Genomic DNA, 21,326 nt, shown 5'->3' with positions numbered 1-21,326 from the left:
CAGCGAAGACCGTTCCTGTAACTAGGAAAGTGGGGGCACAATGTAAATCACGCAGTCACAACAGTCACCAGCTGTGGCGGGAAAGGAATCTGACTGGACGGAGCACGCGCCTGACATAACTTAGCCGCAGGCTACGTGGCTTGCAGGTGGATACGACTGGGAGTAATCTTCTCTAGGGCAGGTTTGCTTATAAGCATTTTCTGGAGACCGGGCGTGAGGTAACTCATTGTGTATCTATCCCGTTGCGTGTCTCGCGCCTTGCACAAAAGACTAGGGGGGGAGCGCCCAGTAAGCGCTTTGCGTCCAGGATGTGGGATCTACAGGAGCGGGAGTGGTGTTCTCGGATGAGTGTCTGCAGTTTCATAGTTCTTTTAGCTTCCTTGAAGTATGTGTATGAGTTCTTGTGCAGGAGGAACCAGTATAGTATTGTGTAGCGCATTATGCCCATCTGTGCATTTCAGATGATACTTGGGACGTTTATAAAATGTTCGGAGATATCTGTGGACAATCGAATTAAGCAGTGTGCTCCAACACACTATAAATCTATTCCATGTGCATGCAGGTCCTTCGCCTTATTTAAGATTTCAGTTATTATTGTAGAAATAGAACCCACTGAACACCCTGGAATGACCTACAAAAGATTCCTGCGACAATGCGGTTCTTGCACATCGGCTGGTTCGTAACTAGAGAGCCATACACTTACGGATTAAAGAATTCCAAGATAGCACCGAACACCCATAGTGTCACTGGAGGACGAGAGGAGAAGACAGGAAACTACACGCTAAAGCGTCTTCCTTTCTGTTGTATTATTTGTCTCTTAATTCCACCTCGCTGTGGAGGACGCGGGGGTGTAACTGTGGTGGTTCTCTTTTATTAATATCTTCTGTGGCGGCCCAGTTCGGAGTTCCCGGCGGCCATGCCAAGGTTGAGCAAGAGAAATTCTTTCTTGACCTCCTGGAGCGCTAGGAAATGCGTGAAGTTTCGGCGACTATAGTGACGTATTTCAATGCGTTCGATGTGATTTGGTCGGATGCCTCCCCGTTTCCTCGTTGGCATGGGCGAGTGCAATTCAAGTTGCCTCGTAGTGAATATCGATTTTTTCTCATTTCGACGTGATGCAGAGTCAGGGACGGTCGCTCCATATGCGTATACGTCATTCAGTCACAGACACAGGGGTGAAACTACACGATTTCCTTTCGCTTCCCTTTCCCAAATTCGCGCGTCTCGTACTAGTTCTAAAACATTTCCTAAACAAGCGGATGTGTTGGACAAGCCGAAGGACAGAGGAAAAGACAGATCTGAGAGTGAAGAAAACCACGCAAGAAGAGACAGAGCCAGAGTGAGGAGACACAATTTGGGGTACTGAAAGCGGGTGAAAACGGCGAACCTGGTGAAAAAGCAGAAGCCGGAAAGGTTCATCTGACAAGGTTCGAGTGGCATCTTCGGAAAGCAAGGAAATAACGAGAGGAAAAAGAACTTTTCCACTCAAACGTCTCTACCTCCGCCTTGCAACGGCGGGCAGCAGCCCTACAGCAAGACGACGAAACAGCGTCGAGACCCCGTCAGTGTGAGTCTATCCCTCTTTACAAAGTAAGAAAAGAAGCGAAATGGAGTTCCAAAGAGAAAGAAAGTCACCGCAGTGCGCGGCACATTGCAAAGACCACTTTCGTGTCTACTACAATCTCTCGTAAAAGAGCTGTTCTCGTTGAGCATTTTACATTTTCCATCGAAAACAGAAGTCGAGCTTGGGAGACTTCCCTAGGGTTTAAACATGGAAGCAAGTTTGCGGTTCGAGGCGTGTCTGCACCCACGTCTCTGAACACCTTCATTGTCGCGGCTTGTGCAACCAGACAGCATGCAAGAGCTAAATACCCCTCGTCAAAAAGCCACCATCCTTGCCGACAGACCTATGTATCCTATTCGTGATCTGTGTGCAAGTGCCTCACGACCAGCTACCACTCTGGTTGCCCTCTTCACAAAATCGTCTCGCACATACGAAAGCCAACCTGTATGTAGATCTAGACGCAAATCTCAACTGCGTCCAAGAAACCGAGAGCCTTATTCGTATCCGTGTGTCTTCTAATCCACATGACTCGAGGACTGTATAAATGGAGTCGCTTCAACCTGTCTCCTTTGGCCCCGCGACCCTAGCCGAGGCCGGCGGAGCCCCCCACAGTCCAGCTCCTGAAGAGCGCAAGATCCAGCTGACCCGCGGGAGGCCCGAAGAACGCGGAACCCGCGAAAGGCGCCCCTTGACGCTCTGTCTCTCAGCATCTCCTTCCCTTCTCGACTGTTCTACCAGCTCCCTGATACCACGGTGTCTCTCTCTTTCGTGTGTCCCCTCCGGCTGCGGCTCTTGCACTCCGTCTCTCTTCGCTGCTCCTGTACTCCGCTCTGGGTCTCTCAAGAGACCTTGCTGTCTCGCATGGCAGTCAAATCCCTCCGTTCCTCGCCGTCCGGCACTGTCTCTTTGCGAAGACAGGACACGAGAAGAAACGCTCAAGGTGGCTTCTTCGCTCCTTTCTCTTCTCCTTTCTTGTCCCCGCGCCTCGCGCCGCTGGACGCTGGATGAAGGTGGAAATGCTGACGCGCCTCCACTCGAGAAAGGAAACGAGAAAGACAAACTTGCCGTTTCCGGCGCACATTGTTTTTCAGAGACATTAGAGTCTGGCAGTATCGACGGCGGGTCTTCGACCCGCGAGCTGCCGCCCCATAGCGCCCGTGAAGAGAGAGTCGACCTTGCAAAATAAGCCGAAGAAGCGGAAGAGGAAGAGTGAGCAAGAGACCCCCGGCTCGTCCCAAAATGCACCGAAAGATGGTCGGCGTGGTCAGCTAGCTGTGCCTCGCTTGCGTGCGTCGTCGACCCAGCGCTGAATAACCCCGAAAGCGACTGCAAAGACCCATGAAGAGCGGTAGGAGCCGCTACGCGGTCCAGCCGAGGAGCGGCGACACCGAATGCAGCAACTGAGGGTATCCAGGGCACTGCGCCTCGAGTTCGTTCTCTTTTTTCCGGGATCTCTGCTCTTCTTTCTCGTATCCTTGCTTTTCTTCCTTGTCTTCCAAGTTTTCGTTCGAGTCTCACTGAATCCTGGCCTCGGTGTCTCTCTCCGCGTTCTTTCCTCTCGCCCTCTCCTTCCCTGTCTTCCCTCTCCGGTGTCTCCTCGACCGCGTCGTCTTCCTCCACCAAGGCTCCATTTCGGGCCCCGCGGGCCTGGAGGGGCGGCCGGCGTCGCCGTCGCTCGAGTCTCTCGCCGATCTTCTTAATTTTCTTGCGGTGCTGTCGCCGGAGCGCCCCCCCGGAGCCCGCGCCCAAGACGGCGCCTATGACCGCGCCCGCCAGGGCACCAGCAGGTCCGGCGGCGGCGGCTCCCACAACGACGCCGGCGGCGGCAGCAGCGCCCCCGCCCTGCAGGCCCCACCATCGACTCCGGCGGAGACTGGCGTCGACGAGCTCGCGATTGGCCTGCGCGACCTGGCCGCACGCATTCTCTGTTTCGTCGACTGCAGTCAAAATCGGCTCCTCAGCTGCGGCGACGTCTCCCGCAAGATTCAAATGGAGTTCGTGCAGAACGTGGACGCACTGCTCGAGGTGGCGCAGCTGTTCGAGTTGCTCTTCTCGCTGCGTCTCTTCCAGGTGCTCGTCAACTTCTTGCAGGCTCGTTGGGCGCCACAAAGAGGCCGATGACGGCACGAAGGAGACACTTGGAGACGCACCCTCCGAGCTCGCAGCCGCGCCTTCGCCACAGCCCGTGGCGGGCCGTGAGGGCCCGGCGCGTGAGGGGCCGCAGCGAAGAGGAGGCAGGAGAACGTCCTCGGTCACCTCGGCGAACAGAGGATGTGGAGGCGGGGGAACGGGATACGGTGGAAGAGAGAGCGGGAGAGAAGATGCAAAAAAAGACGGGGAAGAAGCCTTCGCGTCTGCGGTCCTTTGGCGGAGAGTTGAGGGCCTGCCTGAGAGCGATCCCGTACCTCCGTGGCCTAGGAGACGTGCAGATCCTTGCGAAAAACCCGAGGCAGCGACCGCCGACGGGCGTTCCTCACTCCGGGTTCGGGCGAACCTTCTCGATGCCCTATCGTCACATTCTCCAGCGAAGTGACTGAAATCGAGAAGCTGCAGAAGATCGTGTCTGTCACCGTCCGTCGTGTTCGCTTCTCTCGCGCTTGGGGTAGCTGCAGGGTCCATTCTCTCCTCGGCCTCTCGAAACGCTGCTGATTCTCGGCTAGAAAACGGCAGGACCTGGGCATCGAGAAGCAGCAGCAGCCGTTCGTACTGGTGCTGAAGACGAGAAAAGTCCTGACGTAACTTTGACAAATGCAGGCGACTCCTGTTGCTCTCGGCGACTGTTGACCTCTCTCCTGACGTCTTGGCCGCCCCCGGCACATGGGCGTTTCTCTCTCGTCCTTCGACGTCTGTATGTCCACCTCGGTCGCACGACCTAAGTTTTCCTCTACCCGACGCTCCGCGCGAGGAACGCGCCGCCTGCTCGGTTTCCGGACAAACCCCGTGTTTTCCCCTACACAAGGCGGAATCTGACGAGTTCGTATGCACCTCAGGAAACTGGGAACAGCCATCCTGAGGACGGTCCCGGGTTGCATCTCCCGTGTCCGCTTCTCCATGTGTCTTGTCACCAGTTCCCACGCCCTCGGTCTCCTTCACATGCCGTTTTTCTTCTGTAAAAAGATACTCCAGGCGCGCATGCATCGACGCACACATGATCGCTTGCTCCTGCAGCCGCCGCCTCCACGCAGTCGCCTCGCGAAGCGACTGCCGCCCCTCGCATTCCAGGGTTTCCACAAACGTCGCCTCGACTCTGCCTCCGCTGGTGAGCGGCCGCTCGGGCCCCTTGCTCCCCTCGCGCCCGAGACATTCCAATCGCTGCAGCAGAGCTGCAAAGTCCCTCAGCATCATCGCCGCATCTTCTTGAGCGAGAGCCGGGAGCTCCCGGCCGTCGAACTCCGGCACTGACAAGCGCCGGGTCTCGATCGGGGGCGAAAAAGCGGGCGCGGGGAGACAAACAGGCGAGAAGGTGGGCGCCGCAGCGAGCGGGGCCGCAGCCCTGCGGCGAGAAGAAGAGGAGACACGCTCTGATTCTAGGCAGGAAGGTGGCGAACTCGTCAGAGGCTTCACAAGGGAAGAGAGAGGCTTCTTCTGAGGGGGCCCAGAAGCGGACGTGTGGGTGGAGGGTGGAGGGAAAAAAGAATCTAAAGACGCGTTGTCAGAGGCGAGACTCCCAGCCTGTCTTGGAGGTGCGGTTGTTGATGCCGCTTGAGACCGAAAAAGGCAACCCGACAGTCGAGGAGATTGCTGTGAAGAAGCTGACAGGTTCTGTGGGGCTGGAGGAACTGTGGCTCGTGTCTGCGGAGCAGACTTCTGCAGAGACAAGGCGACGGACTTTGCGTCTTGATCGGTTTCATGACTTGATTTGGGAAGGGAACCTGGAACACTTGACTGTTTCACATTCTCAGTGCACCCATAGTCTTTCTCTTTTCGCCATTGTTCGCCACGCGACTGCGCTCTTTCTTCCGTAACGCCTGTCGTCGTCAGCCTCGCTGAACAGCACTCCTGGGACGAGGAAGCGAGAGGAGATGAGACATCCCCACACCACGTTTTAACGCGTTCTCCTCCATCGTCGACGGCTCTGCCGATCAGCGCTGCAGACTCGGAGACAGGAGGCGCGACGGCGCCCGTGGAGCCCGAAAGGGGCGAAGGCCTCCGCCCGACTCTGATAGTAACCGCTGAGGGTCGCGTGGCATCCGCTATGCTACTTGGACCTTCGATTTGTGTGGAAAATCTGGAAAAGATCAGAGCGGATGACGTGGGCGAAGTGGCTGCTCCCGAAAGCGACGGAGAATCAGCGCCAGGGAGAGAAGAAAGAACGTCGGAGGAGACGGCGCTGGGAGAAAGCGTGACAAACGTGTACGTGGGGCGAGACATCGAAAGGCTCTTCTCGAGGCTCTCCACAGGCGAAGAGTAGGCACGGAGAGGGACACGGAAAGAACCTTCTTCTGGCCTCTCAAGGTCTCTCAGCAAACCGAAGAAAAACGGAACAAAAAACGAGAAAAAACACAAAGAGGAACAGACTCGCAGGCAGGACCTGGGCTACAGTGAAGAAGCAGTCGCAGCCTTCGCTGTGGAAAAAGAGGCCTCCTCCTTGTTTCAAGTGTCCGCTGCAGTTCTCCTCTCTTTCCGGAGTGATGTGGCCAACACAACCGACAGAAAAGTGTAGTGGAAAAGGCACACACGAACACCAGATTTATGGCGCCAGTTTTCGAAAGAATGGAGCAAAAACATGAATGGCGGGTGTCGACAGCGGCTGTACACGCGAGGGCTGCCTTCGTCGATTGACTAAATACAGGAAAAGGAGTTCGTTTGATCGTGTGAAACGACAGTCTGGAGAAACTAAAAATACCGGCATCAACAGTGCAACCAGATATAACAAATACTTTTATGGGGGATCTGTGGACAGAGGTAACGAGAAATGGAGAGTTTCAAAGCTTCTTCCAGCTCTGGCACTTCCTGAGGGGAGGAAACTCCCAGGCACACTCCCATCCCTTCCAGAGAAAAAACTCGCGCTCCTCTCCCTCTCTCAGTAACGGAGTTTCATAGTTTCGAAGAGGGGGGTTTGAATGCCAGAAGAGGGAAGGGGTGAAGGCGAATATAAAATTAAACTTGCCCAGAAGGGGCAATAACTGCGCGGCCAGTCACGCGCAATGCCGAAGAGGCACTGCGGAGGAGAATGTTCGTCAGTTGACCTAACCCTCTACGAGGAACGACCGAGCCGTCTTCGAGGCAGACGAGTGGGCAAACAAAGGGCAGATTCGACTGACAAACCGAGAAGGCCTAGTGGAAAATCAAGGGCAGAACGCGCGTCAGCGGCGTGGATATCCGGACGTGACAGACGGCGACGCACGAACGTCTCGGACACAGCCCCGCCCCAGTATTTAGTCGTTGTCGCCAGAAAGAAAAGGAAGGAAATAGACCTAAACACGTTTTACGTCAAAAACCGCCAAAAAACCTCACAGGATATCCAGGAACTCACCATGAGGGGACAGAAGAACTGCGTAGTAGAGGCGTATGCTTGTGGATCCAGGACGGATTCCGCGTCTCTCCCGGTGATCAGCAGCTACCTACACTTTCTGCTAAAGCAAGGCTTTTCTCCAAATTATTTGTGTTTCTCATCCACTTACTCCAGGTGCGTTACTCCGGGCGAGTCTGCTCGATTCCCCGTATCTTCAGCTTTCCAGTATCTGAGCCATGGCTCTACTTCGCGATTTTTCGCGTCTCTCGAGCCTTGTGAACGGGGGAGGGTGAGCGTGGGTTCTCTGTGCACGTCGCCCCGTCCACAGCTCCCGTGTGCCACTTACTTGGTTTTGTGGCAGCAGAAAAGCAAGTGAGCTTCAGTGGTGGCATTCAGAATCGCCGGACAGCAGTCCTTCAGTGGTTGTGGTGTACGGACACCCCCTTAAAACGGTTTCCTGCACAACGCAAGGTCAGCACTCAAACCCGCGGTGGCACGCGATACTGCGAGGCTGCAGTGGCCATCCACGGGGTTGACAGCTGATAGCCTCGTTCGTTGCCAGATAGCCGGCACACACATCCAACTGCCCAGCATTTTCGCTTTTTCCTCCAGGGAACAATCATTCGTTCCAGTACGCGCGTTGCAAACGTGTCACTAGGAAAAGTGAATTTGTGCAGGTGACGCCCTGTCATTGCTTCGCGCTGGCTGTCCGTGACCGAGAGAGTCTTTGGTTTCCGGATCTTAGCGTAGCGCAGGGAGCTGGCGCCCGCAGTGAGGCACGAGGCTCAAAGCAGTCCTCAGATTCTCAGCACAGAAGTCATTATATCGAAGAACGTCGTCAGCAAGGCCAATGCAGCGCCTGTGTTCAACGGAAAAAGGCGAGCGTGCCTCGTCTTGCGCGCGGACACTGCGCTCAGTAAATCCCTGGCGCCCCGTTTCGGGGACGTCGTGGCAACGAGCGGTCCGGGGTCGATTGGAAACCCCGGGGGTCCTTAAGAAGAACCCTGTGTCGGAACTTCTGTATTAAATGCGGTATTTTTTCTTCCACAGTGTTTGCTGTTACCACACCCAACAGACAATGCGTACGGAGACCCAAACCCGTCTCACTCGGTCTTTTGCCCCCAGTGAGAGGTGACAGCTCGACGGCGCACACCGGTCTTGAGTTTGGGTTGGAGCTCTCTCGCGAAACCGCCGCAGTTGCCGTCGGCAAAACCCCGCGTCATTCTCACGTTGCCGTTGCTGTGTCAACATCTTTGCCAGACTCTCATACTCCGTTTTCTGCACTCTTCTCCTCTTGCTTGCCTGGGGTTTCCTGGGTGCCTGGGAAACAGGAACGAGAGATGCAGAGCCGAGCCTCCGTTATTGCACCTGCCTTCTCGCCTTCATCCCCTCTCCATTTCTCGAGTACCTACAGGTGTGCAGGTTCGGTGTTGTCTTCCATGAATTGAATCAGGTGTCAAATGCTTATGTTCATGTTCGAATTAAAGACCGCAGTGCCCCTTGATTGCCGCTAGGGATTCTCATCCCCTTCGCTCTTACATCTTCCAGCGACGAAGCGTTCTTTCACGCAGCCTTCAGTGTAGACACTGCAGTGCCCGACGCGGTTACACAGGTGTCGCTTACTTTTTTGGTGAGCTGTTGTGTGAATGTCGGCGAGAAACCGGCGGCGTGTGGTATGTGCTTTTCCGGGACATTCTTAGCCGTTGCCACTGGTGCATTGCATCTTCCACGTCCGCCGTCTGGTATCCCCATTAATTTTTCTCAGTGAGTTACTCATTTCAAGGATTCGTTCCTCTATAGCGCTCTCTCCATCTTGAAAGCGCGCCGCGCCTTTCGCTTGACGCAGTTTATTCGTGCGCTCTTGGAGCCTCGTGCTCTCCAGGGCGGCTATGCGTCTCGCCTCACTGCAAAATATAGAGGATTCGCGGAACAGGAAGAGCTCTGATATGTCTGTGGGTGATAGGCATCTGTTCCCGCCCCAACTCTCTCCGTTTCTTGGTCTGAACACGATACGAGATTCCATTCTCTCCGCAACTAAGAACTTCACCGCATGCAATTGGGGATCGACACCGGCTCTGCTAGAAGATCGTTGCCCCTGTGGGCTTTTTCTCTTCTGTGAATCGTGTTTCTTCAGAAGCAGAGGCGAGTTAATACTTCTGGGGGTTTCTGAGTCTTAGAAGTTTTCTCCTGTCGTGTATCTGCCCATGATGCCGCCTCTAGAGTTCGAAGAATCGTTCGAGGTGACGCTCTCGCACGAGGACTGTGCACCTCCGTCCCTTTCAGAAGGTGAGGAGCCTGTCTCTTCTCCTGGAGAAGCCGGTGGAAGTAGTGAAACATGTCAACAGCTAAGAGACTCAGGAGACAGCGAAGAAGGGGCGGAGTCTGCAAACAGAAAATGCAGTCCACGTACGGATCAGCATTCTGCCTCTTCCTCCCTCCTTGTTCCTTCATTAGTACACAGTGGCAAGAAAGAGAGCAGCGAGGCTGGTGACACGCCTTCGGCTTTCTTCTCGAACGCTACGGTCGGTCCTGACGACGGACAGCAAGAAGCAGATACGAAAAAGGATGAGAGTGGTGAAGAAAGGCGGAATCTTTCACCAGTCGAAGGACTCAGTTTGTCGGATACGGTGAATGAAACACGCTCTGGGGGACACCAGGAATATCTGGAGCTGACACAGCACCTGCAGCGATCGGGGACAGAGAAGAGCGAGAGCAAAGAAATGGCAGAAGATAGGTCGAGAGGCGCTCTGTCCACTATCGCGTCAAATCCTGTCCAGAGGCGCAGTTCGTCGTCTCTCCCTGCCGACCTGAGCGCGTCTGCTTCTTACTTTGCGGAAACCGTTTCGACTGCGGAGGAAAGGCATGCAGACTTCACTTCGCCGTCTCCGAAGGCCGCAGGCATGTTCGCGCACAACTTCAAGGTGTCTCCAAGGGTCAACCAGGGCCCCGTCGTTGGGATGTCTGCCGCAGCGTCTCCAGAGAACCGGAGCGCTTCGCACTCGGAGACAACTCCCAGAGTGATACGAGATAAGCGGACACTCCACGATGTGAAGAAGGTGGCATCGAAGAGCTCGGCTTCCTCGCCTGGGGTTGTGAAGACGGGAAAACTCACGAACGGTGGAGGAGAAGAGAAGTCTTCTTCCTCGCCGCGCTTGCAGAAACAGAAGGCATCCTCGAAATCTACCGACGCCGGCCGCCTCCCCTCTTCCTCACAGCCACTGCGCACGGCTGCGGCGAAGTCGGGGAATTCTGGAAACACTCAGTCGGGCGAGACGACGAGGGCGGCTGCGCTTAAGTCTGCAGGTTCCACGCCACTGACGGTGAATCCCGGCAGCAAGACAAACCTTGGCGAGACAGGAGAGACGCCAAGAAGTTCCCGCGGCAACGCGAGGGGCGAAGGGGACTCAAGCGAGTCAAGGGGAGGCCCCGAAGTGGGAGCAACTGAAGGCCCCGTCAGAGGGGGCGAGTTCCCTTCGCAGAAGACGACTACGAAAAACGCTTCTTCAGCAAAACAAGGGAAATACAATGCGCTGCAGAAGTGGCAATCGTTCTCGAGCTCTGTGACTCCCAGGTCGTATCCAAACTCGACAGGCGCAGCGATATTAGAAGACCGGGGTCCGATGTTTCGGTCCGCGTTTTCAAACGCCATCGCCAGCCCTAGCGCGCGAAACAGCGACGAAAGACGCTCTTCGCCTTCAGGAGAAAAATGCTTCTTCAGACCGCTTGAACGCGCAGAGTCCGCACCCAGCGTCGTGGCTTCGAAGCCGTGCACAGCCATGGAAGCGGCGAAGCTCGCCTGGCACCAACAAAAGATGGCCAGCATGTCTGGGTTCTCGAGCCTCTCCCCGTGCCGCCAGAGCAGCTGTCACAGCATGGCTGACGCGCATGCATGTCGACGGGTCTGGAACGCGAAGGGATCCGGGTCTGGCGCCCCGGGAGGGAAGGCAAGGGGCGCCGCTGCAGCTGTTCGCGGTCGAGGCGGCGTCTCTCTGCAGTTTTTGCGCACCATGGGCACGAAGGCGGCTCCCCCTGGAGGCACAACTGGGCAGGCGCCGGCCTCTGGCTCCGGCCAGCCTGCTGGGGTCGAAGGCGGCTTTGCATCGCAGTTCAAGACTTTGGTCAGGAATTTATCTTCAGGATTTCGAGGTGTATCTGGCACGGACCAGAGCGACTCTCTGGAATGTTTCACTGATGCGTCTGGAGACGATGTCCCTCAGAGAAACCCCTCCCCGCCTCGCCCCGTCGCATCCAGCACCTCCAGCGTCGCCGGTGGATCGGCAGCACCGGGCCGGGCGGCTTCTGGGAAGGTCTCTGCGCCGCCTGGCCCGTGGACTCCTTTCACTCAGTTGTTCGTCGTGAAGATGCTGAAACAGCGGCAACGAGTGAAAGGACAAGACGTGTCGCCTCAGGATGCGAGAGGAGAATCTGCGGTGTTGCATGCGAGCTCAAACAACTCCCTCGCTTCCTTGCAGTCGTGTAGGTCTGGCGCCTTGACCCAGAACCTGGCTTCTCGGCTCGCTTCGGGAAGCCAGAGTCGGTGGGAGGAGAATGACGAGGCGCGCAGGTCTCATATCATTTCTTGGGACTCGAGGAGTCCTCTCACCGCTGGCCGAATACCGTCAAGGGCGCCCAACTCGCCCCCTGCGAACCCGGCGCTGGACGTGGACCCGAGAAGGTGCACCCCGAGTCTTTATCCTGCACAGTTGCCTTTGACACCGCTAGAACAGGCATTCTTGAGCCCTTTCGAGCAAAAGTGGGGGCAGCCGCACTCGGCTTTGATCTCCCGCTCGACCCCGAGGATTTCGTCCTACGCTATCGGCGGGCTCAGCCCCCAGATGTTCTCCTTCGTCAAGCTGCCGACTTCGAGCATGTACAGACAAGACACACATGCAAGTGCCATCCACAGACTTCGGGCGGAGGTGAATCCGCTACGGCTTCTCCGGGGGGACACACAAACGCCTCCCCGCTTCTCTGGAGTGTCCCCGCTCCTCGAAACCGTGATGGGGGAAGTTGAGAGGGAGTACGAAACCCGTTTGGCGGCTGCGCGATCCCGATCGAGGAGTCGCAGCTCCGTACGCGCAGGCAGTGGCTCGACGACTGTCGAAGCGTCAGGGCCCTGGGCCTCATCCGACGACACTTACGGCCTGTACGGAGAGACCAGACTGATGGAGAGGAAGACACAGAGAGTAAGTAGTGTGTTGAGGAAGTAGATAAAGGGAACCTGAGAAGCATTACGAGGTCTTTGTACACGAAAAAAACCGTCACACTCAAAATCGCTCGGTTTCTGTTGTCTGGACACCCAGAAATATATATTCTGTCTCTACCCGGAATCGGTCTCGAACTCTTTGTCTTCATGTCGAGCGGTCTTCGGTGGTCAATCGAGGCGCTTCTTAGAAATGAGATGAGGACACATACATCTCGGCAGGCGTGCATTGTTTACCTGCATATGTGTGTGGGCCAGTGTGACTCCAAAGTAGATGCAGGCAGAGGCGTATGCGGGCGTCTCTGCATTGGGAGCGCTGCGTGGTAGGTTGTGTGCCAGCGGAATACAACAATTGAAGGAACGACGGTGTGAAGTACCGACCCTCTGTTTGTCCCTGTGCTCCAGACGACAGATCTCGACGATATACGCCGCGCAGACGTCTCCCAGCGCTTTCTTCTGACGTGTCTCCTTTTTTTGAGGAGCAACAACGACTCTGTGACCATCTGGCAAGAGCTGGACGAATGCCGCCGCGAGCTCCGTGCACTTCTGGCGACTCGGAGACAGCTCGAGCGCGCTGACGTGCGGTGGGGCCGAAGACAGCGCAGCTCAGACAGCGATAAGTCAGGAGCCAGATCCAGTTCGCAGCGTTCTGAAACTCAGGGCGAGACACACGGCCTGAGTCCAGGAGACAGAGGACAGGCTTCAGATAACGAAGCGCTGCAGACACCCGGAAACGACGACTCGCGTGAGAAGCAGGGATGGGCGGCGAAGAAAGAGGGGCAGGGTGGCGGCTCTGAGAAGAGGAACGCAGACTCTGGGGAGGTGGATGTTGGAAGTTGTGGAGCAGTGAAGATCCCAGCGGTCACCGCATCGGAAGGACAAGGCAAGGAGGCAGAAGGCGAGTGTGAGGGTGAGAAGCTGACTGCTGTGAGAATTCCTGGCGAGAATGAAGTCGACAAAAAGCCGCCAACACATAGGAGGGCGGAATCGGACGCATCGGAGACTTCAGATGGAGACAGTGAGCACAGAATCGATGGCCTGTCTGACACTCATGAGGACGACAGCGAAGCTAGGTTTCCATACGCGACCTCCATCGAAGACATGTCGCCGTTTGGAGCATGCGAAGAAAGTAATGCACTCCGGAAGTCAAAGAAAAGACACGCAAAACGCGGGCGTCGTTTACGGGACCTTGCACACACACGCTCGTTTCGCCCTGGGAACAAAGCGGGTGGCAGTGAATACGGCAGTTGGGATCACGAGTTCAACGCGACAGAAGCTGCTGCGGAAGCCATCTTGAGGCGACTCCGCGTCATTTCAGGTAAGGCTGAAACCACCCAAAGTGGAGAGAGAGAAATGAAACAAATACGTCTATAAAGTGGAGAGCAAAAACGGGCCAAAAACGAGACGAAACAGCACGGCAGTGGCGACAAGATGGCGCGCAGGCTCGAGATTTCTGTCACAGATCGAAAAGCATGGTCTAGTCCGGTGGTAGTCTGTATAGGAGAAGAAAGTCCTTCGTTTCTCGGGGACGCGCCAAGAGAAGCGCATACGGCTTTTCGGAGAGAGTGAGTGTGGTGTTTGCCATGTGGCTTGAACAGCATGTCTGCGTCTCGTCTGCCGCACCCTGTTATACCAGATTTTCCAAGCGGAGAGAAAGCGAGGGCGCTTTCTCGGAGCCGCAATGTCGTCTGGTCTGTGAGCCTTTCGGAGGCCCCTGGTTGCGTCGAGCATGTTCTTAAATCCTACAGGATGAGGGAGGCCTGATGTACACTCGTGGTGTTTTGGATGGTGTCATGGATGCTAAATGTTCACCGTAGTTAATTGGATTAATGTGCTGAGGGGCAGCTTTGGTCTGGTGGACCTACCATGCGACAGGTTCGTGGCATATGTGCGTGACCTCTTACAGAAAGAAGCAAAACATGTCCAACACTGCGGACACAACAGATTTCAGAGCAGTGTTGGACGGAAGGATCTCTCTTCCCCCTCCTGCCTCTTCTTCTCAACAGCTGTCGAAACGCAGTCCCTCCCACTGTGGCTGTTCCAGTTGTTGCTGCAGCCTACGTCTTGATTCTGTGAGTGCGAAACCAGGGGAAGCGAGAGAAAAGCTGGAAGAGAAAGAAACGCGAAAAAACCGAAGCAACAGAAAATCCAGGCCTTAGCCGTAGAGAGCACTCCAGTATGTTGAGGAACGAAGCGAAACGTAGAGTGCGAGTGCAGTCTGGGTTTTTTGCCTCGTAAAGCAATATTTTTCACACGTTTATGATCAGCTTTCCGAGAAATATATATTTCCGACAAAAGTGTTTGTTATGCCAACGGTATTAAGTCGAAGAGGCTATACTCTACTCTTATCTTTCTTAAAAATTATTAGAAGTGTCGAGTGCCGAGAAATTTAATGCAAAACGAATGGCATTTTTACTGTCAAAAAAAGAAGGTGAAAACTTTTACTCATTCAAAGCAGAAACTTCCTTCCTAAAAACTTAAGAAGGCCTGACTCAAACGCCAGAAAACTGGGGATTTATGTGCTTTGTTTCCCCAGGTCTTCGCTGCTAGTGGCTCGGCTTCAATGCTGCCAGGCCGTAGCCGAGTGTTGCCTCCTCGTCCGGCACTTTATCGACCCGTTGGCCTTGACTTACCGACGAAACTGGATGGACGCTGTGCGCAGTCTGGAGTCCGACAGGGCCCGTCTGGAGTATCTCCGGGAAAAGGAAGCGCTGCAGATCGTCCGTGACTCTCGTCACGCGTTTGTAGCGATTCTCGCAGCAGTCTATCCCTTTGACTTTTTGGTGTCGCCTGAGGTGCTGCTGCGTCTGCAACAGAGTGAGCTGCTCAATGGCGAAGAGGAGAAGAAGAAAGGTAGGACCACCACACCGGAAGCAGGTGCTTCACAAAACCACCCAGACCTGCCGCTGCCGTGCCGCACTCGACGCGAGAGGCGCCGTGCCTCCGGCGCCCGCGATCGGGGCCTCACGCGCCAAGGGCCCGACCTCGAGACCACAAGCCCGCTGTCGGAGACAAACCTGGAGCGGTTGAAAGATGAAAGACTGAAGGAATTGCAGGTTCAAATCGACCGCCTCAACCGGCGAATTGACTGGCTGGCGGAGCGACAGGAGGAAATTCGGGAAGCCGTAGATGAGATGCTCGCGGAAATGGTCGAGCTCGACCACATCGAGGGGGAGGTGATGGAGGAAGTTGCAAACGCCAGGGCAAAGAGTCCCAAGCGCCAGGACGAAACGCAAGGCCTAGGGCTGCTCGACGGAGGCTCCTGGAAAAGAAAGGAGAAAGAATCGCCCAGTGAATCGCTTGCTCAAATCGAAGCACGTCGCAGCGAGGTGGAAGAGCAAGTCCTTCAATTGAACGACATGTCGAAGCGAGTCGGGAAAGAATTGAGCCGAGTCCAACACCAGCGCGAGGACCTTCTTGTGGCGGTCAAAAGGCGGCAGGAGGAACTGCAGAAGAAACTCAAGGCACGCCAGAAGGCGCAAGAACAACTCAGGAAGGACGAAAACGCGCACAAAAAAGGCAAAGACGTTCCACAAGTCTCTAGCGCAACGCCAGCCAGTGGTATGAAAACGCCTGACGCCCAGCCGCGTGGGGCTTTCAGTGGCACCTCCTCGACACCCTCTCGCGCTCCCGCCCACCGCGGCGGCATTTCTTGGAGAGCTGAGGGGGAAGTTCGATGTCTTGTGGAAATGACGGAGTTGGTCCTGAAGACAATCCAGGTAATGACACGTTTTTTTCAACTCCTATTTCGGTCCTACTCGGTTCCGATAGGATCCGTTGAGATTGCGTCATTTCAGGACTGTGTTTCTCTTCGAGCACGCATAGGACATATCTATAAATAGGTATACACACATGTGCATGTATTTCTAAAACGTTTGGTCACAAGCATATGTAGCCTATTGGCTATACAGGCGCACTCAGTGGATCATTTTAATAGCTCGCGACTCACAGACGACGTATCCTTTTTGAACTACGGTAGTCTTCTCTCTGTTCGGCTGGGTAATTGAAGACAACATCTGGATGGCAGTTTGTCTGATCCACGCAGCGCGCTCACCCTTGAAGTTTGCTGTGACGCTATGGATATGCATAGACATGTAGTGTTCATGTGGACCTACACCATTCGGTGCTATACACGTTATTCTCTGCACAATTGCATTCGCATCGTTTTTCGATCCCACTGACTTCGTTCACTGGTGCCGAACAACATAGGCAAGGGATCTGTGAGCTGGCTGCCGTGCATCGGAGAGGAACTTTTTTCGGTTCCCAGTGTTTTCGGTTGTCTGTGTGGATCTGCTCGTTTCATTACAGTTGCAGGGGTGCGGAGACGACAGAGATGATGAGTCGACTACAGGACGCCCCCGTTTTCTTGATGATGCGGAGGTGGCCTTCGTGGACAGGCTGCAAAATGACCGAGACTTCGGTGCGTTTTTTGTTGGAGATCCAGTTGAAGCAAAGAGCCTAAAAGAGAGGGACTACGGACGGTATTCAACGCCCGTCGGTAAGATGTCCGGAAAGTCCCTGGACAGGCCGGAAAGCGTCTACTCTGAGAATGCGATCGCGCAGTCGACCGGCGATGCTGCTGAGAGGGACACCGGAAAATGGAGACCTGATAAACTCTGTGACGACGTAGCAGCGCAAGGTTTTCTCCAAGCAACGCAGCGCACCTTCCCGTTTAACCCTTGGGACGTACCGAACCCTCAGGTTGTCCGAGAGCTTTTCAAGCTCATCGACGATCCTTTGATTACGGTGCGTCTTACAAGCTCCAAGGTCGCATCAATTGCCATGGTCGCGTCTTTGCAGCCGACTGGCATTGCGGCGTGGAACCTGCTAGATCAACTTCTAGGTGGACCCCAGCAATCGTGCTGTGACAGTGACGGATCTTCTTGAAGCAGGGCTCGGTAACGTGGCGAACGTTCGTGCTTGAGACCGCGATTTCTAACCGATGCAAAAAGCATCATGACACCCTATTTTTGAACAGTCACCTGGCAAAGTGACACCCGTGACATTCGATTGGACGTTTTAGACTACTACCTCAGTAGGTCCTAAGAGCACAAAAATGTAGTTCGAGTTTCTAGGAACTTTAGCAGAATCCACGGGAAATAATTTTTTCAAAACAGCAATCAGTATGTGTTGTCCGCTTCACCAACCCTTTACAACGTTCTCACTTCGTTCTGGTCAACGGCTCATGACTGCTTCGAGGGTCGTTGTGGTGTTGTCTCGTACGGGGATGAGACAGAGGGACCAGAAAATGGCAGTGAAACTGCATGTGCTCGCGGGAGTGTCTTCCTCCAGTTGGTGGGTACCAACCCGTGTCATTGTTTTGTCGTGCTGGCGAATGGGGGGAACGAGCTGTGCGAAAACGAGAAGTCGTCAGGCAAACAAGGCGATGCTACGATTTTGTGGTTTCCGCAGAGTAACCTTGTTTCAGGGGGTGCTGAGTGCAGGTGAGCTACATCCATACACAGCTTCTCTAATAATCGTAAATTGAGGGGTTTTGTCCACTTTGTTTGAAAAGAATGTGTTCTACACGAAACGATTTAGTGGTTTTTAAGACGCTTGGATGGACTGGCACCGCTCATTGCGACCTCGTATACTTTCGTCGACAAGATGCTCGCTACAGATCTCAAGGTAAATCTTCCTCATTTATGTGTCATTCTCAAAAGGATAGAGCGCACGAATGAAAGCTTGCAACGCAGTTTCAAACGCAGCTTGTCACAAGTTCTTTTATGTACCGTAGAGATCAGGATCTTAGATGATAGTGCCAATATTGCAACCGCAGGCCTCACCAGATGGTTCCTGTATATCACAAAAGATAAGTCATGCCCCAGCACATATTAACGGCTACCCAAGTCGGGAGGGGCGTTCTGCAAAGCATCACGGTTCCTTTCCGCACTAACTTGCATGGAGGCGCCTCGTGATGCGTTAAAATCAAGGCGGTCAAGGGAACCGAGCACCTGCGATTCAGTGATACCCCAGGTCGACATCGGTATCACGTTTCTTATGCAAGCACGCTTGTCAGATAAAGCAGTATCCGCGTCTGCTGTTCACGCACACTGTGTAGTCGCTGATATTCTGGGACACCCATCGTCATCACACATGATCATTAAGTTATACCTCGTGTCGGCAAGAATCGTTACTATGGTCCCCAATCGCGGAAAGTGTTAATTCCTACGTTTATCACGCGATCTAATGGCGCATCGCGAATCGAATTCATCATCGGCGAGTCAAATGTGCAAATCTGATGTGTCTGTGTACACATTCAACTGAATGTTTGTATAAGCGCTGCCGGTGACAGGGAACTCCTTTTCCCATCACTGTTTTTAGTGTTTTGCATACGTGATCCTGCTGTCTTGTAGAACAACCACCAATTTATCCTACAAAACTTTGACAAGTGCTACGCAGTGAGAACACCCATTCTGTTCCAGCATACCTGAAAATGTAGATGTGAAACAGGACAAACGTAGCCTTACTGCACCATAAAGTCATTTTTCAAATAAGGATAACGCTAACCAAGAACGCCTCTGGAAACATCGCAGCAGGTGGCACTAAGCGGTAGGTCTTCTGGAGGCATAGTTCTATAGGTTTACCGTATGGGAGAGGAGCTTTCTGGGTTACAATCCAGTGTTTTGCTGTCAGTAATGCAATACACCCCCAGCTCAGCCCTGCATTACTTGACTCAATGAATTGGGTTCAGGTGTGTCATGATGTACCGACCAATGTAAAATGGTGATGTCTTTTTGTCCTGCGCTTAAAAGTTTCTTTTATCGCCACATGTAAATGATGGATTTTAAATGTCTATCATACTCAAAGGGGTTAGTCTTCTTAGAGCAGGCTTTTGGTTTGGCGGAACTATCACTTCCAGATTCCCATCACAAATTCATATCGAGCTTGCGCTTCTAGTACATGAGTTGCCTTCGTCCAAATGACCATGCGTGGGCGGTGGAATAGTGAGAGCCTCAGCGTGTGATTCCTCGATCTGCTGACACTATTGCTTCGTATCAGGCGTCCCCATACAGTTTCCAACTGTCTTTGTCCGCATTCATCGCATGGCCTGGTGCTTCACATCCAAAAGGGGACACTTAGAAAACAATGAATCAGCAGCGTGTCTCTGGTAAACGATTATAGACGTCAGCTTTTCAGAGCGGCACGTGCTTACAACCAGCAGCATACTTCAACGACTCTCGCCTGCAGGACTTGCGGAACGTAGAAAACAATACCAGCTGATGAGGAAGTGTGATACAAGTGGAGAAGAACGTTTGTTGCTCATCACACGAAGAATCACCATGTGGCTTTTTTAGTAGCTCTTTTTTGCGAAGTGTCAGAATGCTTGTGCCCCAATATTGTCTCCAATTCTGGAAGAACAGGGATTATATGTGTTCCCGTACGCACGTATTGCAGATGATGGTCTGGTGATACGATGATTCAGGTTGAACTTGCACGAGGGAGAGCCCACCTAGTTTCTCCGTACCTGAATCATCCTCCAGTAGCAAATTATTCGGAACTTATTTCCCCACTGCGAACAATCATAAGGCTGTTGTTTTCTTAATGGAGTGGCGCCAGGCAGCAACTGCATTCCGTAAGTTCATTGGGACGGTCGTCGATTGAAGACCGTCAGGGAGATTATCGACCTCCAAAGCACTGCCCAAGTTTACAGACGTGACCTCAAAACTGCTAAAAAGCAATTTACGAGCGTCTGCTGTAGAACAACGAAGTGTGTCAAGCTCGATTCTGTGCTCTTAGCCACATCGACACTGGTACCATCACGTGTTACAGTACACGAACCTCCATAAATCAACGTGCTTTTCTTTCCGAAGAGGATAGAGAGTTCTGAGTATCTCATTCTCGCGACACAGTTTCCAGCAGCCTGTATATGACGTTTTTCCTCTTACCAGTACACATTGGAAGTGTCGTGATTCGACGCACGGTGGCAGATGTCGGTTCGCTTACGTTTAAGCATCCGCGTTCGCTGTCGTCTGATAACGTGCTTGTGAGTAAAATATCCAAAGTTAACAAGCACCAAAGGTGCGTAGGCGGCACCGTACCTGACGTCTTGTGCTGACGTGCGGTCGCAGTGAACGGGTTATACCTCTCTCAGCGAAGGGAGACATGATGATCGCCAAAACCAATTCTCGGCGTAGCCACATGGCATATTGTTCGTCAGGTTGAAGAAGGATGCTTCTTTAATAAAAATGAGATAGAACGGAAGGGCCGATCACGTGGCCTGCGTCGGAGCTGACATCCACGGAGAGGGCGTCCCGGTGTGTTTTGGTGCAGAACGAGTTGAAGTATAAGTTTAGGAGTCAGGCTATTCGCATCGCTGTTCTGTGTCAAGTCCAGCGAATGAGTTGCCCATGAATTTGACAGCAGACGGCAGCATTTTTCATAAAGGGGTTCGATCTCATATTTTCCGATTACGTATGTCCTGTCCCCAAAACATGCGTGTTCGTCCACATAGTGTTTGGGTAAACTGTGGCTTAGCTGTCGTATCGTACAATGTGGCTCTCCTAGCGCCGTAGCGAAACAACACGTCTATGGTTTAGGTGTTCTCTCGCACACCACTGATGCTTCGCTGTCGCTGTTAGACGGAAGTGTCTCTCAATAACCAACCAAGCATTTGTATGGTACGTTAATTTAAGATTTGCAGACGAATTGGAGTTTATGTGTTCCATATCACCTCCGTTATTTATAAATATCGTATTGCGTAACGTTTCGCTCTATCATTGTCGACAGTAAAATTCTCGCAAAATATTCCATGGATAACAATCCAGACAATATCGAGATTCGTCTTACACATTTAGTTTTTTCGTGCAGTTACTGTATTCCGTCAGAGAATATCAGGAACGCATCCCGATTGATTAGTGGGTTACAGAAAGCATACGCTTTTCGCTGTAAATACCTTATAACTAGAGTCATATTCAGTATCCAGGCAATAGCATGTGCCTGCCGGCCCAATTTGAGGTCCGCGGTTCCCGATCGCAGATCCGTTCAACGAAGACGTTTCCTGTTCTGTAGTGACATGAACTCTAGTTAATCCGGCCTCCCGGGGGTCACGTGGAAAAAATCTGAACATGACATGATGCTATTCATAAGGAGATGTACCAGCA

The 21,326-nt window shown here is 53.5% G+C and overlaps 2 protein-coding genes across 2 annotated transcripts; one reads left to right on the top strand and one right to left on the bottom strand.

Moving 5' to 3' along the window:
- Window positions 1-1,023: 1,023 nt before the first annotated feature.
- On the bottom strand, window positions 1,024-7,278 carry TGME49_221640 (hypothetical protein). The gene is made up of 3 exons (XM_018779932.1): window positions 7,189-7,278; window positions 7,041-7,128; window positions 1,024-6,981 (listed from the first exon to the last, which is right to left on the bottom strand). Exon 3 carries the CDS (start codon window positions 5,933-5,935, stop codon window positions 2,120-2,122), a length of 3,816 nt encoding a protein of 1,271 aa, XP_018638280.1. The 5' UTR covers window positions 5,936-6,981; window positions 7,041-7,128; window positions 7,189-7,278; the 3' UTR covers window positions 1,024-2,119.
- A 99-nt stretch (window positions 7,279-7,377) lies between these two features.
- TGME49_221630 (hypothetical protein) lies at window positions 7,378-17,897 on the top strand. The gene is made up of 5 exons (XM_018779931.1): window positions 7,378-12,205; window positions 12,628-13,540; window positions 14,129-14,294; window positions 14,759-15,941; window positions 16,531-17,897. The coding sequence occupies exons 1-5, from the start codon at window positions 9,224-9,226 to the stop codon at window positions 17,107-17,109; spliced, it is 5,823 nt and encodes a 1,940-aa protein (XP_018638279.1). The 5' UTR covers window positions 7,378-9,223; the 3' UTR covers window positions 17,110-17,897.
- Window positions 17,898-21,326: the final 3,429 nt, after the last annotated feature.

This window comes from Toxoplasma gondii, chromosome II, assembly GCF_000006565.2.
Source record: "Toxoplasma gondii ME49 chromosome II, whole genome shotgun sequence".
In the NCBI taxonomy this organism is placed as follows: Eukaryota; Apicomplexa; class Conoidasida; order Eucoccidiorida; family Sarcocystidae; genus Toxoplasma; species Toxoplasma gondii.
The sequence above is the reverse complement of the archived record's forward strand: the minus strand, read 5'-3'. Positions and strand labels throughout refer to the sequence as shown.